A 21,560-nucleotide genomic window follows, 5' to 3' on the forward strand; every position below is an offset into this window, starting at 1 on the left:
ATAAATGCTTTTGCCAGCCCCATCGATCCCTGTCGCGGCCCGGCCTTTTCAAACCATCCGTGACACGGGTTTGAAGTGACCCCTCACTCAGCTGGTGCGGGGGCCAGAGCCCGGCAGTGACACGGACGAGACACAGAACTAACCCGGGGCCGCCCTGGGCAGGGGCTAGAGGGTAAATGGCCCCAGGCGGGGAACAGCTGAGATTGTCGTTAAGGTTTCACTTGCAATAACCTGAGCTTTGACTAACAGTGCAGGCGAGGAGCTCGCTCCGCACAGCACTGGCAGTGTGGCATTAAGCAAGTTTAGGGAATATTCTGAGGCCTAGGACGTGCCCCCCACTCCCCGCCCCAGGGCAGCCCCCTGCTGCCGCCCATCACCCAGGACCCAGACCTCCCCTGCCCCAATAAACAAAGCCCGTCGCTCTGGCCAGGGTAACAAACAGCTTTATTGGTTGTTTTACAAAAGGGTTCATTAGCTACCAAAAAACACCCCTGCCCACACGAGGGGCTGGTTGGGCTGGCAGTGCCCCACGGGCAACGCGTGCCGTGCGGGTGGGCTGCTCTCTGTGCCTGGCTGGAAGCTGGTCCTGCCCCAGCTGCCTGCCCCTGCCCTGCTGGGCACAAACCTTCCTTTGCAGAACTGCCGGCTTGGTACTGAACGGGCTCATGCAGGCCTCACCCACGAGCCCCGTGTCCTGGGTATAAACACAGCCTGCCTGCCGCTCCCAACCCCACCTATTTACAAGGGACTGGGCCGCCTGGCTCCAGTCACAGTGTCATCAATTAAACCAGCCCAAAGCCCAGAGCCCAGCCCAGATCTCAGGGCAGAGCCCTGCTCTCAGCCTGCGTCCGCTCACTCAGCCAGCGCCGCTGGCTTCATCTCTTCTCCTGCAAAGAGAGAAAATCGTCAGCAGGGCTGGGACCTCAGAGGGGCTAAGGCCATCATGGGCATGGGCCAGACGCAGCACGGCTTGGCTGGGCCCCTCTGCCCCGCCCCTGGCTGTAGAGAGCATGGGGCCCCAGCCCCAGAGCTCGCCAGCTCCTGAGGGGATGCCTACTGGCCATGGGGAAATGCCACAGCAGCCCCACCTGTCGCTGGCAGCCATGGCCGGGGGATCCAAGCTCCCTCTTTCTGTGGGACCCAGCCCTCCCCAGCATTCCCCGCCCCAGGACTCCTTTAGGGGCTGCTGCCCTGAGGTGGGGCTCCATTGGGAACACCCCCGCCATGCCCGTGATCCGGCTGCCCAGCCCACCACAGAAACACCCAGCTGTCTCCGAGCCAGCAGGCCCCTCCCAGGGGCTCCCCACAGCACAGCAGGGCCCATGTGAATGGGGCTGCTCCCTCCCGCAGGGCAAGGTTAAAGCCCCCTAATGGTCTGGCTTGGCCAGGAGACTCCCCTGGCCAGGCCAGGCCCCTGTTCCGAGCCCTCCCTGCCCCTCCTAGCGAAACCCCTCTCCCACCGGCTGGAGACCCAGGAGAGCAAACCAGCCCCGGTGCAGCGGGCAGTGGAGAGAAAGGGAATCAGCCCCATCCAGCCCACGCTCGGCACCCCACACACCAGCCCCACCCCAGGGGGCCCAGTGTCCTGCCCTCGCTCTGCTGTGCTGCTAGATACTGACCCTGCAGGTCGCTGCTCCCCCAGTGCCTGGCAGGCCCCCAGGTTACGCGCCTTGGCTCACCTCACTACGGTCCCCGGCTGTCCTGCTGCGGCCAGAGCCGTGGCCCCGGGACCCCGTCGAGCCCCTGGAGGAGGAGCTGCCGGTCGTGGAGCAGTTGCTTGACACCTGGCCTCTGGAGAGGAAGGTGGGCCTGCTGTACGGGACGATCTCCTCCACTGCAAGGGAAGGGGCAGGCGCGTGGGTGGGGCTGGTGCTGCCTCCCGCAGCCTCCTGCCCAGCCCGCGCCCGGCGGAACGGGGCCCTGCAGGGAGCCCCTGCAGCACATGGCCAGGGACAGGCAGCTCAGGCCCCCATGGCTAAGCCCCACCTCCCCACAGCGTTTGATCTTTAATGTACCCAGTGCCCACAGCTCCTGGGCAGGGCCTGGACCCCATGGCCTCCCCTGGAGTCTGGCTGCAGGGCACCTCGGAGACCCGCAGTGCCCTGCCATGGAACCGCATTGCCACCGCGTCTGCTCAGCGCCCCACGTACAGCCCCGCCCTGCAGCCCTGCTGGCAATGCCCTGGGGCCAGGTGGGCCCTCCCAGCAGCCAGGAGCCAGCTGGGGGGCCAGACATCGGGAGGGTCAGGCTCCACGTGTGGCTGGCATGTCTGTGCCCGCGGGTGGCCGGTTTCTGGTGGGTGCCGCACGGCGGGGGTTACCGTCTCGCTGCTGGTGCTGGCCCAGCACGGTCCGATGGCCAGCTCTCCGCTCTGTGGCGTGGGCACCGAGCACGTCTCTCTCCAGAGAGGAGGCGCTGCAGGCCGGTGGAGGCGCTGGGGGCTGAGCAGAGGCCCCGGGGTCCTCGCTGGGCGGGGGCAGTGGGGGCGGTGGCAGATCTGTGTGAGAAGCAGAGGGAATTGTGTCAGCGGGCCAGTAAGGCTGTGCCCATTGCACCCAGCCAAACCCAGGCCCCTCCCCAGCAGAGATCCTGATGGGGGTTGGTGTGACTTGGGAAGGGGGCCCTGACACGGAGGTTACACCAATGGGGCCATTGGCTCCCCGGCAGACAGAAGAGCCAGGAGCCGTGCTGCCCGGCCTGCTCCTTGCTGCCCGGCTGGCATTGCCGGGGCGCTCACTGCCACAGGAAGGAGCCGCTGGTGCTGCCATGTGCCGTGCCCACACTCACCTCCCTGTTTCTTCTCCCGGCGGTAATGGCTGGACTTGGGCTTTTTCTTCGTTCTCGTTTTCTGTGCCGGGGGGAGGGACGCGTCACCGGGAGCAGGGCGGGCTTTACCTGTCGGCAAAGGCAGCGTGAGTCCCTGACCTGCCTCTGTCTCCCACCTCCTCCCACGGGCGCTGGCGGCTGAGCGCTCGGTCCATGGGCCACGCATGTGCCCACAGCGCCTGGCTCGCTGTTCCCCCAGCTCTCCGCAGGCTTTAGCAAAGCTCTCCGCAGCCGGAGCACACCGATCCCACCCTGGCAGCCCCAGAAACCAGGCTGACCATGGTGGGAGAGGGGGTATCAGTCCCTCTGTCTGGGCACAGGTGCCCCCACCTGCCAGGGCCGGGTGCTGCTGCGGGAACGTAGAGGGCTGGGCTGCACTCACCTGGGCTCCGGGAATTGATGTTCTCAGCACTGTGCGCTGGGGTCTGACTCAGGTTGCGTCTGTGCCCGTGTCTGGGTGTGTGGCCATCGGCCCCCTCCGTAAGGGCATTGAGATTTGGGTCAGACTGGGTCAGGGGAGGGCTCGGGGCTCTGGGCAAAGCCCCCGAGCCATTCGGCAACCGCCTGGAAAACAGCAAGGCCAGCCCAGTTAACCCACGCACTGCCTGGGAGCAGGCGGCTCCAGGAGCAGGTCTCCGGGAACCCACCCACCCCACCCGGGCAGACTTGCAAACACCAGCCAATGGGCCCCAGCTGAGAGGAGAGCCCAGCCTCTCTGGCCCCGTCAGGCTGCCAGTGGGGCAGGGCTGTGCTCAGCTCTGCTCTGGGGGCACCTGCCCAGCAGGAACTGGACCAAGACCCAGCAACCCCCACCTCCACTGGCTGCCCCAAGGGCCACACCGCAGGGCCGCTCTGGGCCCCCTTCGGCCCCAGCTCTGCTCCCAGGCTGCGCAAGTCATGAGAATGCAGCCTCTTGTGCACATCAGACAGGCTTCCAGGCACTGCCGGCCGGGGGGCGGGGGGGTGCTGGAGAGGGCGAAGAAGCGGGGGAAGAGCACAGGTAATGTGGAATAATTCATCAGGCAACCAGAGAGCCACCCTGGGCATTAATCACCCCTGGCCCAGCTGGGTCTCCCTGGAACCTCTGGGGGACATCCCCAATCGAAAGCCACAGCACAGCGTTGTCCCAGGCGAGGGTAAGCGTGGATACTGCAGGTCAGGATACAGCAGAGCTGGGGGGGCCCAGGTGGGTCAGGATTGAGGGGCACCAGCGGAGCGGCGTGTGGGGCCCAGGGCTGGGGTAGCAGGGGCTGGCGGTTGGGCTTGAGGGGCTCTGGCAGAGCTAGGACACAGGGAGTTGTGCGAGAAAGCTCTCCAGGTGAAGGAGGAGTGACTACGTGGCCCTTGCGGGGAGCTGATTATCTGTTACTTTGTTTTTGTGTGCTTGCCATGTGCCTGCTTGACTGGAATTTATAGTGTGGGCTGTTCGGGGGGCTGTGTGCTGAGGCTAGTGACCTGGGGTTTCTTAATGAGGCTCTAGCCTGCTGTCCTTTGAGCCCTAACCCCTTTAGGCTCCCTTGGCAAGGGGCTGGCTCAGGTAGAACGGGGTGAACAGGTCAGCTCCAGAGAGACCGGAAGAGCTAGCAACTAGGGGAGTTTACAGAGGGAGTATGAGAGCCAGATGCTCCTAACAACCATTCTCTGAACCTAGGCCAACAAGTGTCCCCCTCCAAAAAGCCAACCAACCAACCAAAATCCCTGCAAGAGCACAAAACATGCAGGCAGAGTCCCGCAGCAGACCGAGGCTAGCCAGCGTATTGCACGGAGTGCAGCCAGTACGGTTACCTGCCTTGTGGGCAGATGGCTTGCTGTGTGCATGTTTGGTGCAAGGAGCTCTGGAGACCAGAGTGTCTGAACGGGAGGAGCTAATGGAGACAGAGAGATGCAGAGATGAGACCTTCCAGGACACAGAAGCGGGTCCCACCCCCAGTCTGATGCCTCTGTGCTGTTGAGGAGGATGAAAGTCTCGGGGAAGGAGAACATCAAAATGGAGCAGAGGGAACTATCCCATAGTTGGGATCCTCCTTCTAGATGATGGCATGGTGTCCACTCACACTGAGGATACCTCTTCGGGGGAGAGGACCTCAATTAGAAGAGCCAGGTAACAGTACTGGGGGAGTCGATCATTAGAAACATAGCTAGCTGAGTTTGTGATGACCGGGAGAACCACATAGTGAATTGCCAGCTGGGTGCAAAGGTTGAGGACTTCTTGAGACATCTAGACAGACTTATGTGCAGTGATGGGAAGGAGCCGTGAGTCATGGTACATGTGGGTACCAATGACATAGTGAAAGGTAGGAGTGAGGTCCTGGAGGTCAAATTTAGGGTGCTAGGTAAGAGCTTGAAGTCCAGGACCTTCATGGTAGCATTCTCTGAATGCGTCCACCTGCACACACAGGGCCATTTAGACCGGCAGAATGTTTGGATGAGACAATGGTGTTCGGAGGAGGGATTTAGATTTCGTAGGAAATGGGAAACTTTTGGGAAAGGAGAAGCTTATACAGGAAGGATGGACACCACCTAAACCAAACCAGAACCAGATTGCTGACACTTAACATTAAAATGTTTGTAGAGGATTTTTTTAAACTAAGGGCTGGGGAAAAGCCAAAAGGTATGGAGGAGCACATGGTAAAGAACAGAATTGTCAGACAAGACCATAGATGAACACACTATGTTGGGGAAGAGTCAACAGAGCTTTTGTAAAGGGAAATCATGCCTCACCAATCTACTAGAATTCTTTGAGGGGGTCAACAAGCATGTGGACAAGGGTGATTTTTTGGATATATTGTACTTGGACTGTCAGAAAGCCTTTGACAAGGTCCCTCACCAAAAGCTCTTACGCAAAGTAAGCTATCATGGGATAAGAGGGAAGATCCTCTCATGGATCAATAACTGGTTACAAAACAGGAAACGAAGGGTAGGAATAAATTATCAGTTTTTACAATGGAGAGAGGTAAATAGCAGGGTCCCCCAATGATCTATACTGGGACCATTGTTGTTTAGCATAATGATGGGGGGAAAGGCGTGAACAGAGAGGTGGCAAAGTTTGTAGACAATACAAAATTACTGAGGATAGTTAAATCCAAAGTGGACTGTGAAGAGTTACAAAGGGATCTCACTGAACTGAGTGGCTGGGTGGCACAATGGCAGATGAAATTCAATCTTGATAAATGCAGAGTAATGCCCATTGGAAAACATAATCCCAAAAAACCATACAAAATGATGGGGTCTAAATTAGCTGTTACCATTCTAGAAAGAGATCTTGGGGTCATTGTGGAGAGTTCTCTGGAAACATCCGCTCAAAGTGCAGCATCAGTCAAAAAAGCGAACAGAATGTTGGGAACCATTAGGAAAGGGATAAATAGAAAGAAAATATCCTAATGCCACTGTATAAACCCCTGGTGTGCCCACACCTTGAATACTGTGTGCAGTTCTGGTGGCCATAGCTCAAAAAAGATACATTAGAACTGGGAAAAGTACAGCGCAGGGCAACACAAATGATTAGGGGGGTGGAACAGCTTCTGTATGAGGGGAGATTAAAAAGACGGGGACTGTTGAGTTTTAAGGGGGGCACAGGCACGGGAAGTAGGAGTGTGGGGGGTGCTGCAGCATCCCCAGTTTTATACGGTATCCCAGCTGCCGGCCCCGCTCCCAGCCACGCACACGGGAGCCCAGTTGCCGGTCCCGCAGGCGGGGCTCTGCTCCTGGCTCCGTGCCTGCCCCCAGCCTCGGCCCCCTTGTCCCTGTCTGTGTCCCCCCCGGACACACGGCCCTGCTCCTGGTCTCAGCTCTGAGGGGGGGGCACGAGGTAAAAAGTTTGGGGATAGTTTTCCTGGCTTTCAGCACCCCCACTATGAAAAGTGTTCCAACGCCACTGAAGGGGGGATATGACAGAAGTCTATAAAATCATGAATGATGTGGAGAAAGTGACTAAGGAAGTGTAATTTACCCCTTCACATAACACAAGCACCAGGGGTCACCTAATGAAATGAATAGGCAGCAGGTTTAAAACAAACACAAGGAAGTACTTCTTCACACAACGCACTGTCAACCTGTGGAACTCCTTGCCAGGGGATGTCATGGGCGGCAGGTATAATAGGCCAGGGGACTCAAGGGAGATTACTGAGGAACTCAGGAGGCTGAGTAGCAAATGCTTCCTCCTCAGCTGCCCCAGAAACTGCATGGGGCACAGCACAGAGACAAATCAGAGAAATGTTTTTCCCCGGGCAGCTTGGGGTCTGCGGAGGGGAGGTGCAGCTTGGGGCTCCTCTGGGCCACAGATGGGAGGGGAGTTTCAGGGAACCTCCGGGTAGGTGTGAGTGTGTGTGTGTGGGGCTCGGGGCTCCGGCCAGCCCGGGACTCCTCTGGCCAACAGGGGGTGCGCGGGGCTTCTTTGGGCAAGAGGGGGGTCCTTGGGGCTCCGGCCATGGGGCGGGAGCGTGGACAGAAGGGGCAGAGCTGTGGCTTGCCTCCCCAAAGTGGGACTCTATCTGCCGCCCGTGGGGAATGTTTTGAAGGCCAAATTATAAAAGGGTTCAAAAAAGAATTAGCTAAGTTTGTGGAGGATAGGTCTGACTATGGCTGTTAGCCCAGAGGGTCAGGTCAGCAATTCCATGCTCTGCGAGTCCCTAAACTCTGATGTGAAGCTGGGACTGGACGACAGGGGATACTTGCCCTGTTCTGTACCTTCCCTCTGAAGCACCTGTCCCTGGCTGCTGTTGGAAGGCAGGATCCTGGGCTAGATGGACCATTGGTCTGACCCAGTCTGGCCATTCTCACGTGTGTGGGGGGAGCCCCGGGCTGCGGTATCAGGGGGCTGCAGGTCGGGATTGAGGAGCACAGGCAGAGCTGAGTGGGGAAGCTGGCCTGACCCAGGCTGGCACTCCACTCGCCCAGCTTCTCTCTCCTGCGAAAGGTTCGGGGAGCCCCCAGGAGGCTGAGCCCCAGGGGTGGGGTGGGGGCGCCTCCTACCGGGGCAGGTGCGGGATCTCGAAGTGATGCAGCCTGGGGATGTCCTCGGCAGCTCTCATCTCATCACGCGGCGAGGGCGTCAGCGTGGCCGTGGACTGCTGCCCGTAGGAGTGGGCGGGTGAGGAGATGTCGCCGCGGGGCGGGGGCAGGGGGCACTGTTCCTCCTGGACGTTCTCCATCAGGTAGGTGCGTTCGGGCAGCGGGGGGCACCATTCCTCCGCCTCCGCACTGCAAGTGGGGGTATGTTAGACCCTGCCGGGCACCACAGGCCTGGACGGCGCCTTGGCTCTCACAGCCACCCCACTCAGCCCCGCAGGCCGCCCTCATCTCGCCCGGCTTCACATGCCACCGCACCCGTCCCACGGGCCTCCCCGCCCGTCCCACGGGCCTCCCCGCCCGGCTCCATGTGTCTACCTGCCCGTCCCACGGGCCTCCCCGCCCGTCCCACGCACCTCCCCAACTGTCCCACGGGCCTCCCCGCCCGGCTCCATGGGCCTTCCCACCCGTCCCACGGGCCTCCCCGCCCGTCCCACGCACCTCCCCACCCGTCCCACGGGCCTCCCCGCCCGGCTCCATGTGTCTACCTGCCCGTCCCACGGGCCTCCCCGCCCGGCTCCATGTGCCTTCCCACCCATCCCACGGGCCTCCCCGCCCGTCCCACGCACCTCCCCAACCGTCCCACGGGCCTCCCTGCCCGGCTCCATGTGCCTTCCCGCCCGTCCCACGGGCCACCCTGCCCGGCTCCATGTGCCTCCTGCCCGTCCCACAGGCCTCCCCGCCCGGTTCCATGTGTCTACCCGCCCGTCCCACGGGCCTCCCCGCCCGGCTCCATGTGCCTCCTGCCCGGCCCACGCGCCTCCCCGCCCGTCCCACGGGCCTCCCCGCCCGGCTCCATGTGCCTCCTGCCTGTCCCACGGGCCTCCCCGCCCGGCTCCATGTGTCTACCCGCCCGTCCCATGGGCCTCCCCGCCCGGCTCCATGTGTCTTCCCGCCCGTCCCACGGGCCTCCCCGCCCGGTTCCATGTGTCTTCCCGCCCGTCCCACGGGCCTCCCCACCCGTCCCATGTACCTCCCCGCCCGTCCCATGGGCCTCCCCGCCAGGCTCCACGTGCCCCCCCGTCCGTCCCACGGGCCTCCCCGCCTGGCTCCATGTGCCTTCCCGCCCATCCCACGGGCCTCCCCACCTGTGCCACACACCTCCCTGCCCGTCCCACGGGCCTCCGCGCCCATCCCACACACCTCCCTGCCCGTCCCACAGGCCTCCCCACCTTGCCCACACGCCTCCCCGCCCGTCCCACGAGCCTCCCCGCCTGGCTCCATGTGCCTTCCCGCCTGTCCCACGGGCTTCCCCACCCGTCCCACGCACCTCCCTGCCCGTCCCACATGCCTCCCCGCCCGTCCCATGTGCCTTTCCGCCCGTCCCACGGGCCTCCCCACCCGTCCCACGCACCTCCCTGCCCGTCCCACACGCCTCCCCGCCTGTCCCATGGGCCTCCCCGCCTGGCTCCATGCGCCTTCCTGCCCATCCCATGGGCCTCCCCGCCCCATCCCACATGCCTCCCTGCCCGACCCACGCGCCTCCCTGCCTGGCTCCACGCCCCTCCCCGCCCATCCCACAGGCCTCCCCGCCCGTCCCACGCGCCTCCCCGCCCGTCCCACTAGCCTCCCCACCCGGCTCCACGTGCCTCTCTGCCCAGCTCTACAGGCCCCCGGTGCAAAGCCAGGCCGAAGAGGGAAGCACCCCATGGCTATGGCTGTAATCAGCCTCTGTCATAGACTCTCCTGACCGAGCCTCTGACCTGACCCAGGCAGGCTGGCAATGCCATAGGTCTGCCTGGGCCCGCCCAGCTCCCTGCAGTGCCTCTGGCAGGGCTGGGGGAGTCTGGCGCGAGGGGCAATGTCTGCCCGGCCCCGGCAGCCACTGGTGCAGACTCTGTGTTGCCATGGGCACCCAGATCCTGGCCGTGGGATCGCTGGGTGTTTGTGCGGTGACACCGTCCCTGCTAGGACAGAGAGAGTGGTAACTGTGCTCACCTGGCAGCCAGCTCTTCCTCCTCCTCCTCCTCCTCCTCCTCCGCCTCCTCCACGTACTGGCTCAGCTCGCTGGCCGGAGGCGGGGGGGGCAGCAGCTCCGTCCAGTTCAGCGAGGGCGTTTTCACCGGCTTCCCCATCGACTTTGCTTTGCCGATTTTCACCACTAGAGAGACCGGAGCCAGACAGGCGTTTCTGACACAGCGAGTGGGGCAGCCCCACAGCGAGCCCCCTGCCTCTCGCCTGCCCTCGGAGTCCACAGTGGCTGTTGAGGGCGTGGGCTGGGCCCAGGGTCCAGCCAATCCGCTTTGGAGACACACGGCGCTTCCCAGCGCTCCGCGGTGTCCTTGGGGTGCTCCTGGCAGCGGAAGGTGGCTCCCATGCCCAGAGAGCGCCTGGGGCCAGCCGTCGGAAGAGCCAACTCTGTGCCTGGCACTGGCTCACTGGGCCCCCCACCCCGCGTCCCCCGGGCTCCACAGCCCGACCAGCTGCACACCCAGCGGTTCCCACACGGCGTCCCTACCCTGCTCAGCTCTGCTGCGCTCCGGGAGCGCGTACTGGCTGCCGGAGGGGCCAGGCTGGGGGCTCCGCGGGCTCTCCTCTGCGTCAGGGGAGGGCAGGCTGGGCACCCCGTACGGCACCAGGGGTGTGCTGGCATAAGGCGTGGTGTGCTGCGAGAAGGCCCCGTTGAAGGTCCTCATCTCGTCGCTGGCAGGGTCAATGGTGCTGTAAATGGGCCCGTCCGACGCGCCCACCCCAAACTTCTCCGTCTGGGCGAGGTAGTTGGAAATCCCGGCCTCTGCGGGGCAAGTTACAGACACAGGACACTGCACTATGGGGACAGTTCAGCCACGTATGGGGTAATTTGGCTCCTGTCCTGCCCACCACGTGGCTGAGCTGTTGCTGGCCCAGAGTTCCCAGCGTTGGACCAGCTGCCTTGGGCTGCTTCTCCTGCCCCTCTCCAGGAGCTCGGCCCACCTGCTCCCCAGAGCCAGCGACAGCAAAGCCGGCTTGGGCCCCCAAAGAGGGACTCAGCTCGGCTCCCTCGCCCACCCAGCCCCCACAGCCTTGGGGACGGAGATGCCCCGGACATGGGCCCATTCGTCCTGGCCCCTTTCCTGGCTGCTCTAAGCCCAGCCCCCTGCCACGGCCTGGCCACCCGCAGCTCCCCATGCCCCACCAGTACCATTGTAATATCTCTCCGTGGCATCATGGATCCCCGTGCAGCAGCTCGTGCCAGGCTCCTTGGCATTCCCATTGAGCAGCAGGTTGGGGGTGGGCCACGAGTCCGCCAGCCAGGGGTAGTTGGAGGCGCTGGTGGCCATGGCCAGCATGCCTGGTCTGCAGGGAGAGAGGGTAGGGTTGGGGTTTATGTTCACTGCGTGCTGGGTAGCCCTGCCGGAGGGTTTCCCCAGCGGCCCCCGGCCGCTGCGGAGCGTGGGGTGGGAGGCCTCTGCACTCACCTGCTGTTGCCGTGGGCCGGCCCCTCTGCGTGCGGGAACGAGACTGAAAGAGACAGAGATGCTGCGCTGAGACCCGGCTGCTGAGGGTCAGGTGGGACCCAGGGGCCAGGCCCAGGTGCCATTGCAGAGCATGGTGACCAGGCTGAGGTAAGCAGGCAGCTCCCACAGTTCAGCAGCCCAACCCCCGCCCCAAAAAAACCCCACAGGTCCATGTCGCAGGCCAGGACCAAGACACCTCCAGGGCTGGGCCGGGCTCTGACCTATGTGGACAGGGCTCGGCCGGGCACCGTTTGGGTGAAGGGAGTGAGAGACATGGCAGAGACGGCAGCAGCCAGAAAGCCGAGCAGGGACCCGCTGGGGACAGCTCTTTGGGTGCAGGCGACGGCAGGCTTGACACTGCAAGCACGGCTGGTCTCCTGCTGCTCGCCTCCTCCTGTGTTCAGGCAAACGGGACTTCGTAGATAACCTTTGTAACTCAAGCTGGATCAAGGGACCCCGCCACGTTCTCGGAGAGCCCCGTGGCTGGGGCGAGGTTAGGGCCTTACCTGCTGGCGTGTAGGCAAAGGAGGCTGCAAGAGAGGAGGGGAGACGGTCAGTCGCAGCAGCTGCAGGCAGGAGGAGAATGCCAGGGCACAGCAGGGGAGCGAGCAGCAGGGCAGGAGGTGGGAGCTGGGACCAGGCACAGGGCAGCGCAGGGGCATTCACAGGAGCATGGCACACCGCACCCCCGTCAGGCCCCAGGCCCCCAGGCTGGTACATTCTACTGGGAGGGGTGGGTGACACAGAGGCCCTGCTCCCTTTGGGCCCCAGCCTTGTTCCCCTGGATCTGCCTCTGACCCAGCTGTCTGGTGCTAGCAGCCACGCTGGGGAGCCCGGGCCTCCCCAGCGGGCAGCGGGCACAGGGATCCCCTGGGAAGATAACTGCATAAGGGTTCACCAAAGGGTGGCTTGTTAGGTCTCAGCTGAGGGCTAGTAGCCTCTGGGGTGGGGCTGGGGATGTGGGGTTTGGGGTGCAGGAGGGGGCTCAGGGCTGGGGCAAGGGGTTGGTTTGGGGGGTACAGGGTCCTGGTAGCAATTTCTGTGACTCCCAGGAAGCGGGTGCCAGGTCCCTGCAGCCCCTAGGTGCAGGGTGGCCAGGGAAGCTCTGCGTGCTGCCCTTGCGCCTGCAGGCGCCGCCCCTGCAGCTCCCATTGGTAGCGGTTCCCAGCCAATGGGAGCTGCGGAGCCGGCACTGGGATGGGGGCAGCGCACTGAGCCTCTCTGGCCGCCCATGGGGCTACAGAGATCTGGCAGCCACTTCTGGGAGCTGTGCAGAGCTAGGGCGGGCAGGGAGCCTGCCTTAGCCCCGGGCCCCCACTTTGCTGCTGACTGGACTTTTAACGGCCCAGTCAGCGGTGCCGATCAGAGCCACTGGGTCCCTTTTCGACCGGGCGTTCCGGCCAAAAAACGGACAGTCAGCAGGGCCAATGGGTTGGTCTGATGTACTCAGGGTACCAAGAGGCCCCTGGATCCTTCACTGAGGGGCTGTTGTCTCCTGGCCCAGGGGCACAGCCAGCCTGGCTGGGAAGCGTGGCCGAGCAGTGATTGTGGTTCTCAACCTTTGATTGTATAGAACTGAATTCTGTTCAGTCTGTTTTCAGTCTGGCTCTCGCGGCCCCCTCAGAGAGTGTGCAGGCCCCCAGGGCTCCGCAGAGCACAGGCTGAGAACCACGGCTGCATGAGACGGGAGAGTGTCTAGGCTCTCGAGTACATGCTCGGACTTCATTAGATTTGTAACCAGGTGTTCCCACCAAGGGCTGAGCGTGCAGCAGGGCAGTGAGTGGAGGGGAACAGGTGAGCTGGGTGCACTGAACCTTTGGGAGCAGCGGATCGGGCACTGCGAGAGCTAGGGGACTGGGGCCGGATGCTCCGGGGAGGCGCGGGAGGGCTCGAGGGGTGCGAGGTGTCACTTTTTAGCCTGCAGAGAATGCGGGGCGCCCAGAGGGCAGTGCCTGTGTTGCCTGGGGCCGCTGCAGTGGGGAGCTGACCCCTGGCAGGCACAGACAGGGCTCCCTCCCGCTAAGGACAGGAGGTAGCGAGGTGCCCACAGGCCTGGGCACCCCCAGGAAGTGTCACACCCATGTGCGGAGGGTAAGCAGAGGGGGCAAGCTCTGCACATGGGCTGGCCCTGGGGGGAAGCAGCCAGGCTGTGGGGATGGCCCCCTTATGTCCCAGGCAGAGCCTGACTTGCCCGCATCTAATCTGGAGTGGCCCAGTCCATGGCACAGTGTGATGGTGGTGGGTGGGGGGGCAGTCCCTGGTGAGCAGGGAAGGGGCTGATCCCTGGCATGAGGTTGGGGTGGGGGCTGGTCATGGTGCATGGTGATCAGGGTTGGGGTGGGGGCTATTCCTGGTGCACTAGGGTGGGGGTGGTCCCTGGCATGCTGGGGTGGGGGCAGACCCTGGTGCGTGGTGGTGGGGGTTGGTGGGGGCTGTCCCTGGCGCACTGGAGTGGGATCGGTCCCTGGTGCGTGGCAGTGGGGGTTGGGGTGGGGGTGGTCCCTGGCGCACCAGGGTGGGGGTTGGGGGGGGCTGTCCCTGGCGCACCGGGGTGGGGGCAGATCCTGGTGTGTGGTGGTGGGGGTTGGGGGGGGCTGTCCCTGGCGCACTGGAGTGGGATCGGTCCCTGGTGCATGGCAGTGGGGGTGGGGGTGGGGGTGGTCCCTGGCGCACCGGGGTGGGGGCAGACCCTGGTGCGTGGCGGTGGGGGTTGGAGGGGGCGGAGGGGAGGCTGGCCCCTCACCCGTGTAATGACTCAGCTCCTTCCTCTTCTTGCGGCGCCAGTAGATCCAGAGGCTGAAGCACATCAGGATGACCCAGCAGGCCCCGCCAATGCCTGCGATGAAGGCCGGCTGCTTCACCACGTCTGTGATCTGCTCGGCCAGGCTCACGTTCTCCCCACTGCTGATGGGCACCGAGCCCTGGTCCAGGGCAGGCTCTGCGGTGGGTACAGGTGGCAAAGGCAAGGCAGTGAGAGGGTGTCTGCATGGCCCGACCTGTGCCCCTTCATGCCACAGCCCCCCTCACGTGGCCAGTGGTCCTGCTGCAACCCCAACACCGCCGGTGCCCATGTCACACACACCCCAGCATCCCTCTGACCCTGGCAGGCACTGAGCCCCGACCCCCGGCAGGGACTTCCCCCTCCCTGCCTGCCCTGCCTGCAGTCTGCTGAGCTCCGAGCAGCCCAGCGCCCCGGCAGACAGAGCCGCCCCACCTTCACTCCAGTGCCTTGCTGCCCCTCACCGCGCATGGGCAGTGCCCAGCACTGCAATGACTCCAGGCGGGCACAGGTGAGAGACGTGCAAAGCCTGGGCAGGGTGGGGTGCAAAGGGAGGTCCTGGGGTGAGAGCCGCCACCTGCCCGCTCTGCCGAGCGCACTCACTGATCTGGATGGGGACGGGCGCGCTTCTCACTCCTACGCCGGCGCTGGTGACAGCGGCCACCTCGGTGCGGTACAGCACCCCGGGCACCAGCCCCTGCAGCACTGCGGAGAGCACCGTGCCCTCCACGCTGCTGTTGATATGGAAGCGGCTCTCGTTCCCGAGGCACCAGATCTGCCAGGGAGAAGACTCGGGTTACCTGTGGCTTCAGGGATGATGTGGAGCAGCTGCCCCCACCCCCAGGTGCCTGGCATTGGCCCCGCCAGAGCATGCAGGCAGTGCGGGGCTTGATGACCCTTGCCAGTTTGGTCGAACCCTCCTGGCAGCACCTGTGCCCGCCACATTGGATGCACCTGGTACCTGCCCCCCTGCAGTGCCACCTTACCCGGTAATCCTGGATGATGCCGTTCTGCTCGCCGGCAGGGGGCGGCTCCCATGACACGCTGATGCTGGTGCTGTTGCCCACTGTTACCACGGAAACTGCCTGAGGGGGGGCGCTGGGGGCTGGGAGGGAGGAAAGAGGGTATAGTGCTGAGGGCTGGGGGGAGCTGCACATCAAGGGGACTGGCCAACCGCGAGCACCATGCCTGGCCCCAAGAGCCTCCTGCTGGCCCCTGGACTTGCCCCAGGCTCCCTCCACCTGGCCCAGCCAGGAGGGGACGGGTGCGCTGCACATCCCCAGGGAGCCAGCAGCCCCAGGGGAGGGCAGCAAGCTCTAGCTGCTCCCGGGCCCCGGCTCTGACAAGCCACAGGGCACCAACACCCTGTCGGCAGCAGCTGGGGAGGGAGCCCGTCCCAGAGCACGGCCGCCGGCTCCGTGACAGGCACCATGTAGCCACGGCCCACGGCCCGCGGAGCTGCCGGGCCAGGGCAGGCCAGCCGAGGTAGGCATTATGGGACAGCCAGGTTAGCGTACGCACTTCGCACTCCCCCCCGCACAGCAGCCCTGGCCCCCCCCAGACGCCCCTCCCGCCCTGCTCAGCGCCGGGCTCCTCTGCCCCCACGCCAGCCCGAGGAAGCCAGGGAGCACCAGCCGGGGCGGCGTTCGTGAGGATCCCGGCCCCTCCCGCGACGGCCACGGTCAGGGAGCCCGAGTCCCTGCAGACGGCTGCGTCGCTGGCCCACGGCACGGCAGCTGCCGGCCCTGCCCGGGGGCTGAGCTCTGAGAGGGGGCTGCCGCCACCCCACTGACCTTCCTCGGGCGTGCGCACCACCAGCACCTCGCTGTCCACGCCCTGGAACTCGTCGAAGTAGGGGCGCAGCTTGACCTCGTACTCCTGGCCCTTGCGCAGATCCACCAGCACGGTGCTCCGCTGGGCCGGTGCCGGCACGTCCTGCACCAGCCAGGTGCTGCCCCGTGGGCGGTACAGCACCCGGTAGCCCTGGAGGAACTGGGCCTGGCGATTCACCTGGGGAGAGGGGACCAAGTCACGGGACAGCATTGGGGAGCGCTCGCCCGCGGCCCCAACACGGCCCGCGGCCTCCGGAGAGCTGGAACCGGGCTGCTCCCCATGCTCTGCCGTCCCACCCCCACCCACTGCACCCTCTACGCCACCCCCAGCAGCGCACCATCCACAGTGCCCTGGCACACCCGCCCGGGCTCTCTCCACGCTTCCGGGCCCGCCTCCGCCTCTCCACCCCCGGGGCCAAGCTGGAGCTGGTACTCACAGTCCAGGACGCCTGGATGGTGGTCGAGGTGAGGATGACGGGCTCCTGCAGCTGTACCACAACCTGGCCGAGCTCACGCTGCACCTGCCGGTGATCCACACCCTGCCTGGTGGGGCTGACGTCTGCCAACAAACCCAGCGTGAGTGCGGTGCCCAGAGTCACCCCACTGTACCGGGCAGAGGACACAGGCACAGGATCGGGCACAGGTGCCCCTCAAGCCAGCCACTGGGCTGGGCACATATCTGTCTCCAGGTGCCCACTAGGCCCTACTGCCCAGGGAGCCTGCTGGGACGGCCAGGAGCCCCTGCCCTCTGCTGGGGCCAGCTGTACCAATGGCTAGGGCCGGCTCCCGGTGCTCAGCTGCCTGGACACACACCATTGCCTTGTGCTTCTGGAGTGGGGCCTGCAGGGCGGGCCTAGAGAAGACATCGGGGGGCTTGGGCTGGGCCCCAAAGCCCAGCGCAGGTGCTGATGAGGAAGGCAGGGGCCAAGCAGCCTCTGCGTCAAGACAGGCCATGACACTCGGAGCAAGGGTGCTGGGGCACTGTGCTCGGGAAGAGGAAAGGCTTTCCCTGTGGCCTGGGGGGCACAGGCTGCTGGCTCTGGGCAACAGAAACCCGGGCAGCCTTCGGGTGTCCTTCCATCCAGCACCCTGCTGTTGAGCACTCCCAGCCCCACCTAGCCCATTGCCCTCCTCTCTGACCTTGCCCATCCCTCAACGGAGACCCCGGGGCCCTGCCCATCACCCCCTGAGAACCCCTTGGCTCTGCCCATCCCTGCCTTCTGCTGAGTCCCCCTCCCCCAGGATGGCTTTGGAGCCCCCACCCCGTGCTTTACCCTGTGCCCACGCTGCCTCACCTTGCGTGCGCACCGGCTCCGAGACGGGGCTGGGGTCGCTCAGCCCGTAGGCATTGGCGGCGCGGATAAGGAAGAGGTAGATGGTGTTGGGGTTCAGGCCGCTCACCGTGTGTTTCTCCACCCGCACGTTATCGGCCACTGTCTGCCAGGTGCTGCCTGAGGACTGGCTGCAATGGGGCGTGGGGAGAGGGGTGAGCCACAGCCAGGTCATCTGCCACCTCCCTGTGCACCGGGCAGGGGTGGGCAGTGCCTGGGCCTGGCCTGGCACAGGGGGGCAGCAGCAGAGACAGGGCTCGCCATGTGAGGGCGATTCCAGAGTCCAGCAGGCCCAACGGTGCCAGGGCCCAGCACAGAGGGACTAGGGAGCCGGGGCCCAGTCTGGGCCAGGGCAGGGGCACTCGGCCCCTATCTCACTGGGTGTCCGAAGGGAAAGCAGAGCCTCCCCCTGGGTTAGCAGCACCGCCTGCTCCAAGGGTGAGCCCTGGGCCTGCCGCCAGCCACAAGCCCCTGGTGTCACTGGCTTCACCCCGACTCCCCCATCAGCCTATGGGCGATGCCGCCCCGGCTGCCATCCCCTCCACGGTGACTGGGCCTGCCAGGAAGGGGCTCCTCCAGCCAGCGAGAGATGGGGGGCGGGATAGGGTGGGGCAGGGAGCCCAGGAGCACTCGGGCTGGGTTTGTGTTCCCAGCCCGGCCCCCCTCCCGCATCCCAAAGCAGGCACTCCCTGGGCCCCCCACGTTTTTGTTTTTTGGGGGCCTCTCTGGTGGGCGCCCTGGGCAGCAGTGTGCAAAGCGTTACCTGAATGCTTCGATGATGTACGTGGTGACTGCAGTGCCCCCTCTCTGGGGGCTCGGCTTCCAGACCAGGGTCACGCTGTTCTTGGTGACGTCAGTGACCAGCGGCGCTGAGGGGGGTCCAGGGAGGTGGCCTGGTTCGGAGAGCTGCACCTGGAGGTCAGCCCCAGTCTCTAGAGAAGGACAGATTGACAGACTGACAGGGAGGCATGGAGTCCAGCCCGGGCGTGTGCTCCCAGACCGGATTCCAGCTGGCAAATCCAGAGCCTTTCAGTGCACGGGCCCTGACACAACCACGGCCTCTGGCGGATGAGGCCAAGGGGAACACGGCAGGGGAGAGGCACAGTGCCAGGCCTGATGCTTGTGCTGCGCCCGTTTTGTGGGCGAGGGACGTCAGGTTCCAGGCCTGACAGTGCAGCGCTGCTCACCAGCAGGCCATCCCCATGTCGTGCTGGCACGGTAGTCCTGCTCTTGAAGCTCAGCACACGGGAAGGGCCCAGGCCTGCCAGGAGTGCCCTGGCTGAGAATGCGGCTGGGGGCTGGAGAACCGCCAGGAAGTGTTTCATAAGAACATAAGAACGGCCAGACGGGGTCAGACCAATGGTCCATCTAGCCCAGAATCCTGTCTTCCGACAGCTGCCTGCACCGAGCTGATGAGAAGCTCAGCTACGCCCCCTCTGCGGAGCCAGTGCCCCGGCTGCTAGGACAGCAGGGGCCATGAGAACTGGGGGGCTCCTCCCACCCACCAGGGAGTCCCTCCGGCTTTGCTTGTACTTGACTTGGCCCTGGGCAAATCCCGAGCTCCTGGGCAGGTCTGGCCAAGGGCCGTGGCTGTCTTGGAAACAGATTTGTGGCTTTGTCAGTGAGCAGGACTGCACCTCGGGCACACCAGGCAAGGGGGTTTGCAGTGGGGTGACCCCGTCTTCCCCAGGGGCCAGCCCCACCCTGCCCAGCCCAGCCCTCATGCTGAAGCACTCGCCAGCGCTGGGTGACGTATCCCAGAAGGAGCCAAAGGGAACGTGGGCTCAGAGCTTCCTGCAGTGGAAGGGACTTTACACCCATCTGAACACGGCTGCAGGCTGGGGGCTGCTGGAAGAACAGCACAGTTGCCCAGCCAGAGGGTCTGCCTGGGGTTGAGGAGCAGGGGAAGCCGGCGTGTCTGTAACTCATGTCAGTGAGTGGCATGTGCAGCAACGCTGGTGGGATTCCCCCAGAGTGGCCGACGTTGGCACTGGGTCCAAAGCTCTGGAGGGACATGGTGCCTATGCCTGCAGGCCCAGCGCTCCCTGGGTTTGCTCACTGAGTGGCCTGTTTGCTCTTCAAAAAACCTGTCCTGGAGAACAGACAGTTCCTGCCCCAGCCACCTTCTCAGGGCCCGGGGCGGGGCCCGCAGACCGGCTGAGCTGGAAACCCGTGTGGCAGTTACCTGCCCTGCCAGCTGTCCTGTGCAGGGGATGCAGCAAGCCAAGCAAGACCAGCGCTAAGCTCTCCCGGGAGTGGCTCTGACCTATGCACAGGCAAGGCACCCGCAGTGACAGCTGCAGGCCTAGGGCAGCCCAAGGAGCCCACGGGCATTGACCCCAAGGGTAGGAGCCAATTGATCATCCTGTCTGAGCTCCCTCACAGCACAGAGCAGCGAGCCTCCCCCGTGGGTCCTGCATTCAGCCAAACAAGCACCTTCCCGATCGGTGTAACCAGCAGGGACCAGCTCCCGACCCAACCTGCCCCTAGCGCAGCTACTGTGTGTGTCTGGGCCATTCGCCCCCACTTCTGGCTCCCAGCCCCCCGCCCAGCCCCTAGCACAGCTACTGTGTGTGTCTGGGCCACTCACCCCCAGTCCCTGCTCCCAGCCCCCCGACCTGCTCCTAGCTCAGCTACAGTTTGCAGTTTTGTTTATGTACTGAGGTAATCTGCTTTGATCTGCTTGCTATCCCTTATAATCACTTAAAATCTACCTTTTGTAGTTAATAAACTTGTTTTTGTTTTGTCTAAAACCAGTGTGTGGAAATTATGACTTGGGGCAGAAAGCTGTTGCATATCTCTCTCCACATTGAGGGAGGGGGCAAATTTCACGAGCTTACACTGTACAGTTTCCAGTGCAGTGCAAGACTGTACAATTTTGGGTTTACACTTCGGGGGGTGCCTTAGCAACTGGGAGGTGCCTTAGCTGAGCCTTCTCATGCAGAGCTGAACTCAGCATCTGTGTGCGAAGCTGCAGCTGGCTGTGTCCCTATCTGTGTGTATGCTGGTGAAAGAGCAAGCTGGGAGAGCTTGGCAACTTATCACAGTGCCAGTGTGAAAGGAAGCCCAGGCTGGTGAGCCAGGCGGGCTCAGTGGTACCCCAGTTCCAACTTGCACCCTGGGGGGAACCCGTCACAGCCCCCATAGCCCTGCTATCAGGCCCCCCAACCTGCCCCTAATGCAGCAACTGTGTGTGTCTGGGCCACTCTCTCCCATTCCCTGCACCCAGCAGTCCTGATATGCCCCGACATTGCAGGGCCCAGGTGAACTGGTCTGGTACTGACCTTGCACTGCCAGGGCCCCACTCCATGTCGTCTCCCCCGTCGAGCTGGTAGCGACACAGACATACAGCCCGGAGTCCGTCACCTGTGCACAGCAAGGGGAGCCAGTGAGTCGTGCAGCTGCCATGGGTGAGTCCCCGGCCAGGATGAGCTGTGGGGGATGGGACACTGTTTGCACACCCAGAGGGTGCTGTGCACGAGGCTCCGTGCTGGGGATCCCTTTGTAGCACTGGGATTGCAGACCCCCTGTGCCCTCGGGGCCGGCCAGGCTGCAGCCTGGGGAGGAGCTCTCTGGGGAATGCATCCGGCAGTCCAGCAGAGGAGCTGAGTTTCCACAGCCCAGATAGGTAGCTGGCTGCAGGTTTCCTTGGGAGAGACAAAACTGCAACAGCAGCCCCAAGCTGTGTAACAGAGCCTGGTCCTGGCCGGGTTTCTGCTCAAACGGGAACAGCTCCAGGAGGGCAGCTGGCCTGTGTGTCTGGGCATTGCTGCCCTCCTGAACTGCACCGCAAGGGGCAGTCTGGAATGGGAGTGGAAGAGGGCGGCCACGGGGGTATAATGTCGGGGCTCAGCGAGAGGGGCCTGGGGCTCTGGGAGCATCGCCTGTGTGTTCGGCTCATGGATCGTGGCTGAGGGCTGTCGTACGCACAGTGTGAGCTGGGCACGGTGGCTCAGAGCCGCAGGCTCCCTGGGGTGGCACGGGGCTGAGTGCAGTGATGGAATCAGCCTGCCTCTGAGCCGCACCCACAGCCCTTCCTGCAATGCTGTGCCGTTTCGAGATCCCAGTGACGATAAATGGCACATCAGTGTCCAGGGACTTCTCAGCCTGAGCTTCAGGGAATGCCTGCCTGCCGGAGGTGCCAGGGCCTGGCACGAGAGAGCTGCACAGCCCAGCCTGCCAGGGCTGCTCGCCAGCCACAGTGACCCCCTGGCACCACGCTCACCAGGATGCCACTGCGTGGTGCTGCCACGCACACTCCACACTCCTGCAGGTGGGAGGTGAGGAC

General features: G+C 64.0%; 1 protein-coding gene across 4 annotated transcripts in view; it reads right to left on the reverse strand.

The window, feature by feature from the left end:
* Positions 1-427: 427 nt before the first annotated feature.
* Positions 428-21,560, reverse strand: part of ROBO3 (roundabout guidance receptor 3) — a 237,845-nt gene continuing 216,712 nt past the window's right edge. For all 4 annotated transcript variants that reach the window (XM_075122174.1, XM_048827595.2, XM_075122175.1 and 1 more), the window contains 19 exons: positions 20,557-20,638; positions 18,036-18,204; positions 17,237-17,403; positions 16,379-16,500; positions 15,903-16,119; positions 15,096-15,214; positions 14,713-14,884; positions 14,074-14,268; positions 11,837-11,860; positions 11,292-11,334; positions 11,015-11,169; positions 10,352-10,627; positions 9,832-9,994; positions 7,798-8,025; positions 3,209-3,390; positions 2,788-2,895; positions 2,321-2,497; positions 1,680-1,834; positions 428-887 (listed from right to left, as the gene is read on the reverse strand). In XM_075122174.1, coding sequence (XP_074978275.1) covers positions 876-887; positions 1,680-1,834; positions 2,321-2,497; positions 2,788-2,895; positions 3,209-3,390; positions 7,798-8,025; positions 9,832-9,994; positions 10,352-10,627; positions 11,015-11,169; positions 11,292-11,334; positions 11,837-11,860; positions 14,074-14,268; positions 14,713-14,884; positions 15,096-15,214; positions 15,903-16,119; positions 16,379-16,500; positions 17,237-17,403; positions 18,036-18,204; positions 20,557-20,638 — 2,766 coding nt within the window. In that variant the 3' untranslated portion in view covers positions 428-875. The remainder of the gene's footprint in view (positions 888-1,679; positions 1,835-2,320; positions 2,498-2,787; positions 2,896-3,208; positions 3,391-7,797; positions 8,026-9,831; positions 9,995-10,351; positions 10,628-11,014; positions 11,170-11,291; positions 11,335-11,836; positions 11,861-14,073; positions 14,269-14,712; positions 14,885-15,095; positions 15,215-15,902; positions 16,120-16,378; positions 16,501-17,236; positions 17,404-18,035; positions 18,205-20,556; positions 20,639-21,560) is intronic.

This window comes from Caretta caretta, chromosome 22, assembly GCF_965140235.1.
Source record: "Caretta caretta isolate rCarCar2 chromosome 22, rCarCar1.hap1, whole genome shotgun sequence".
NCBI classification, from domain to species: Eukaryota; Metazoa; Chordata; order Testudines; family Cheloniidae; genus Caretta; species Caretta caretta.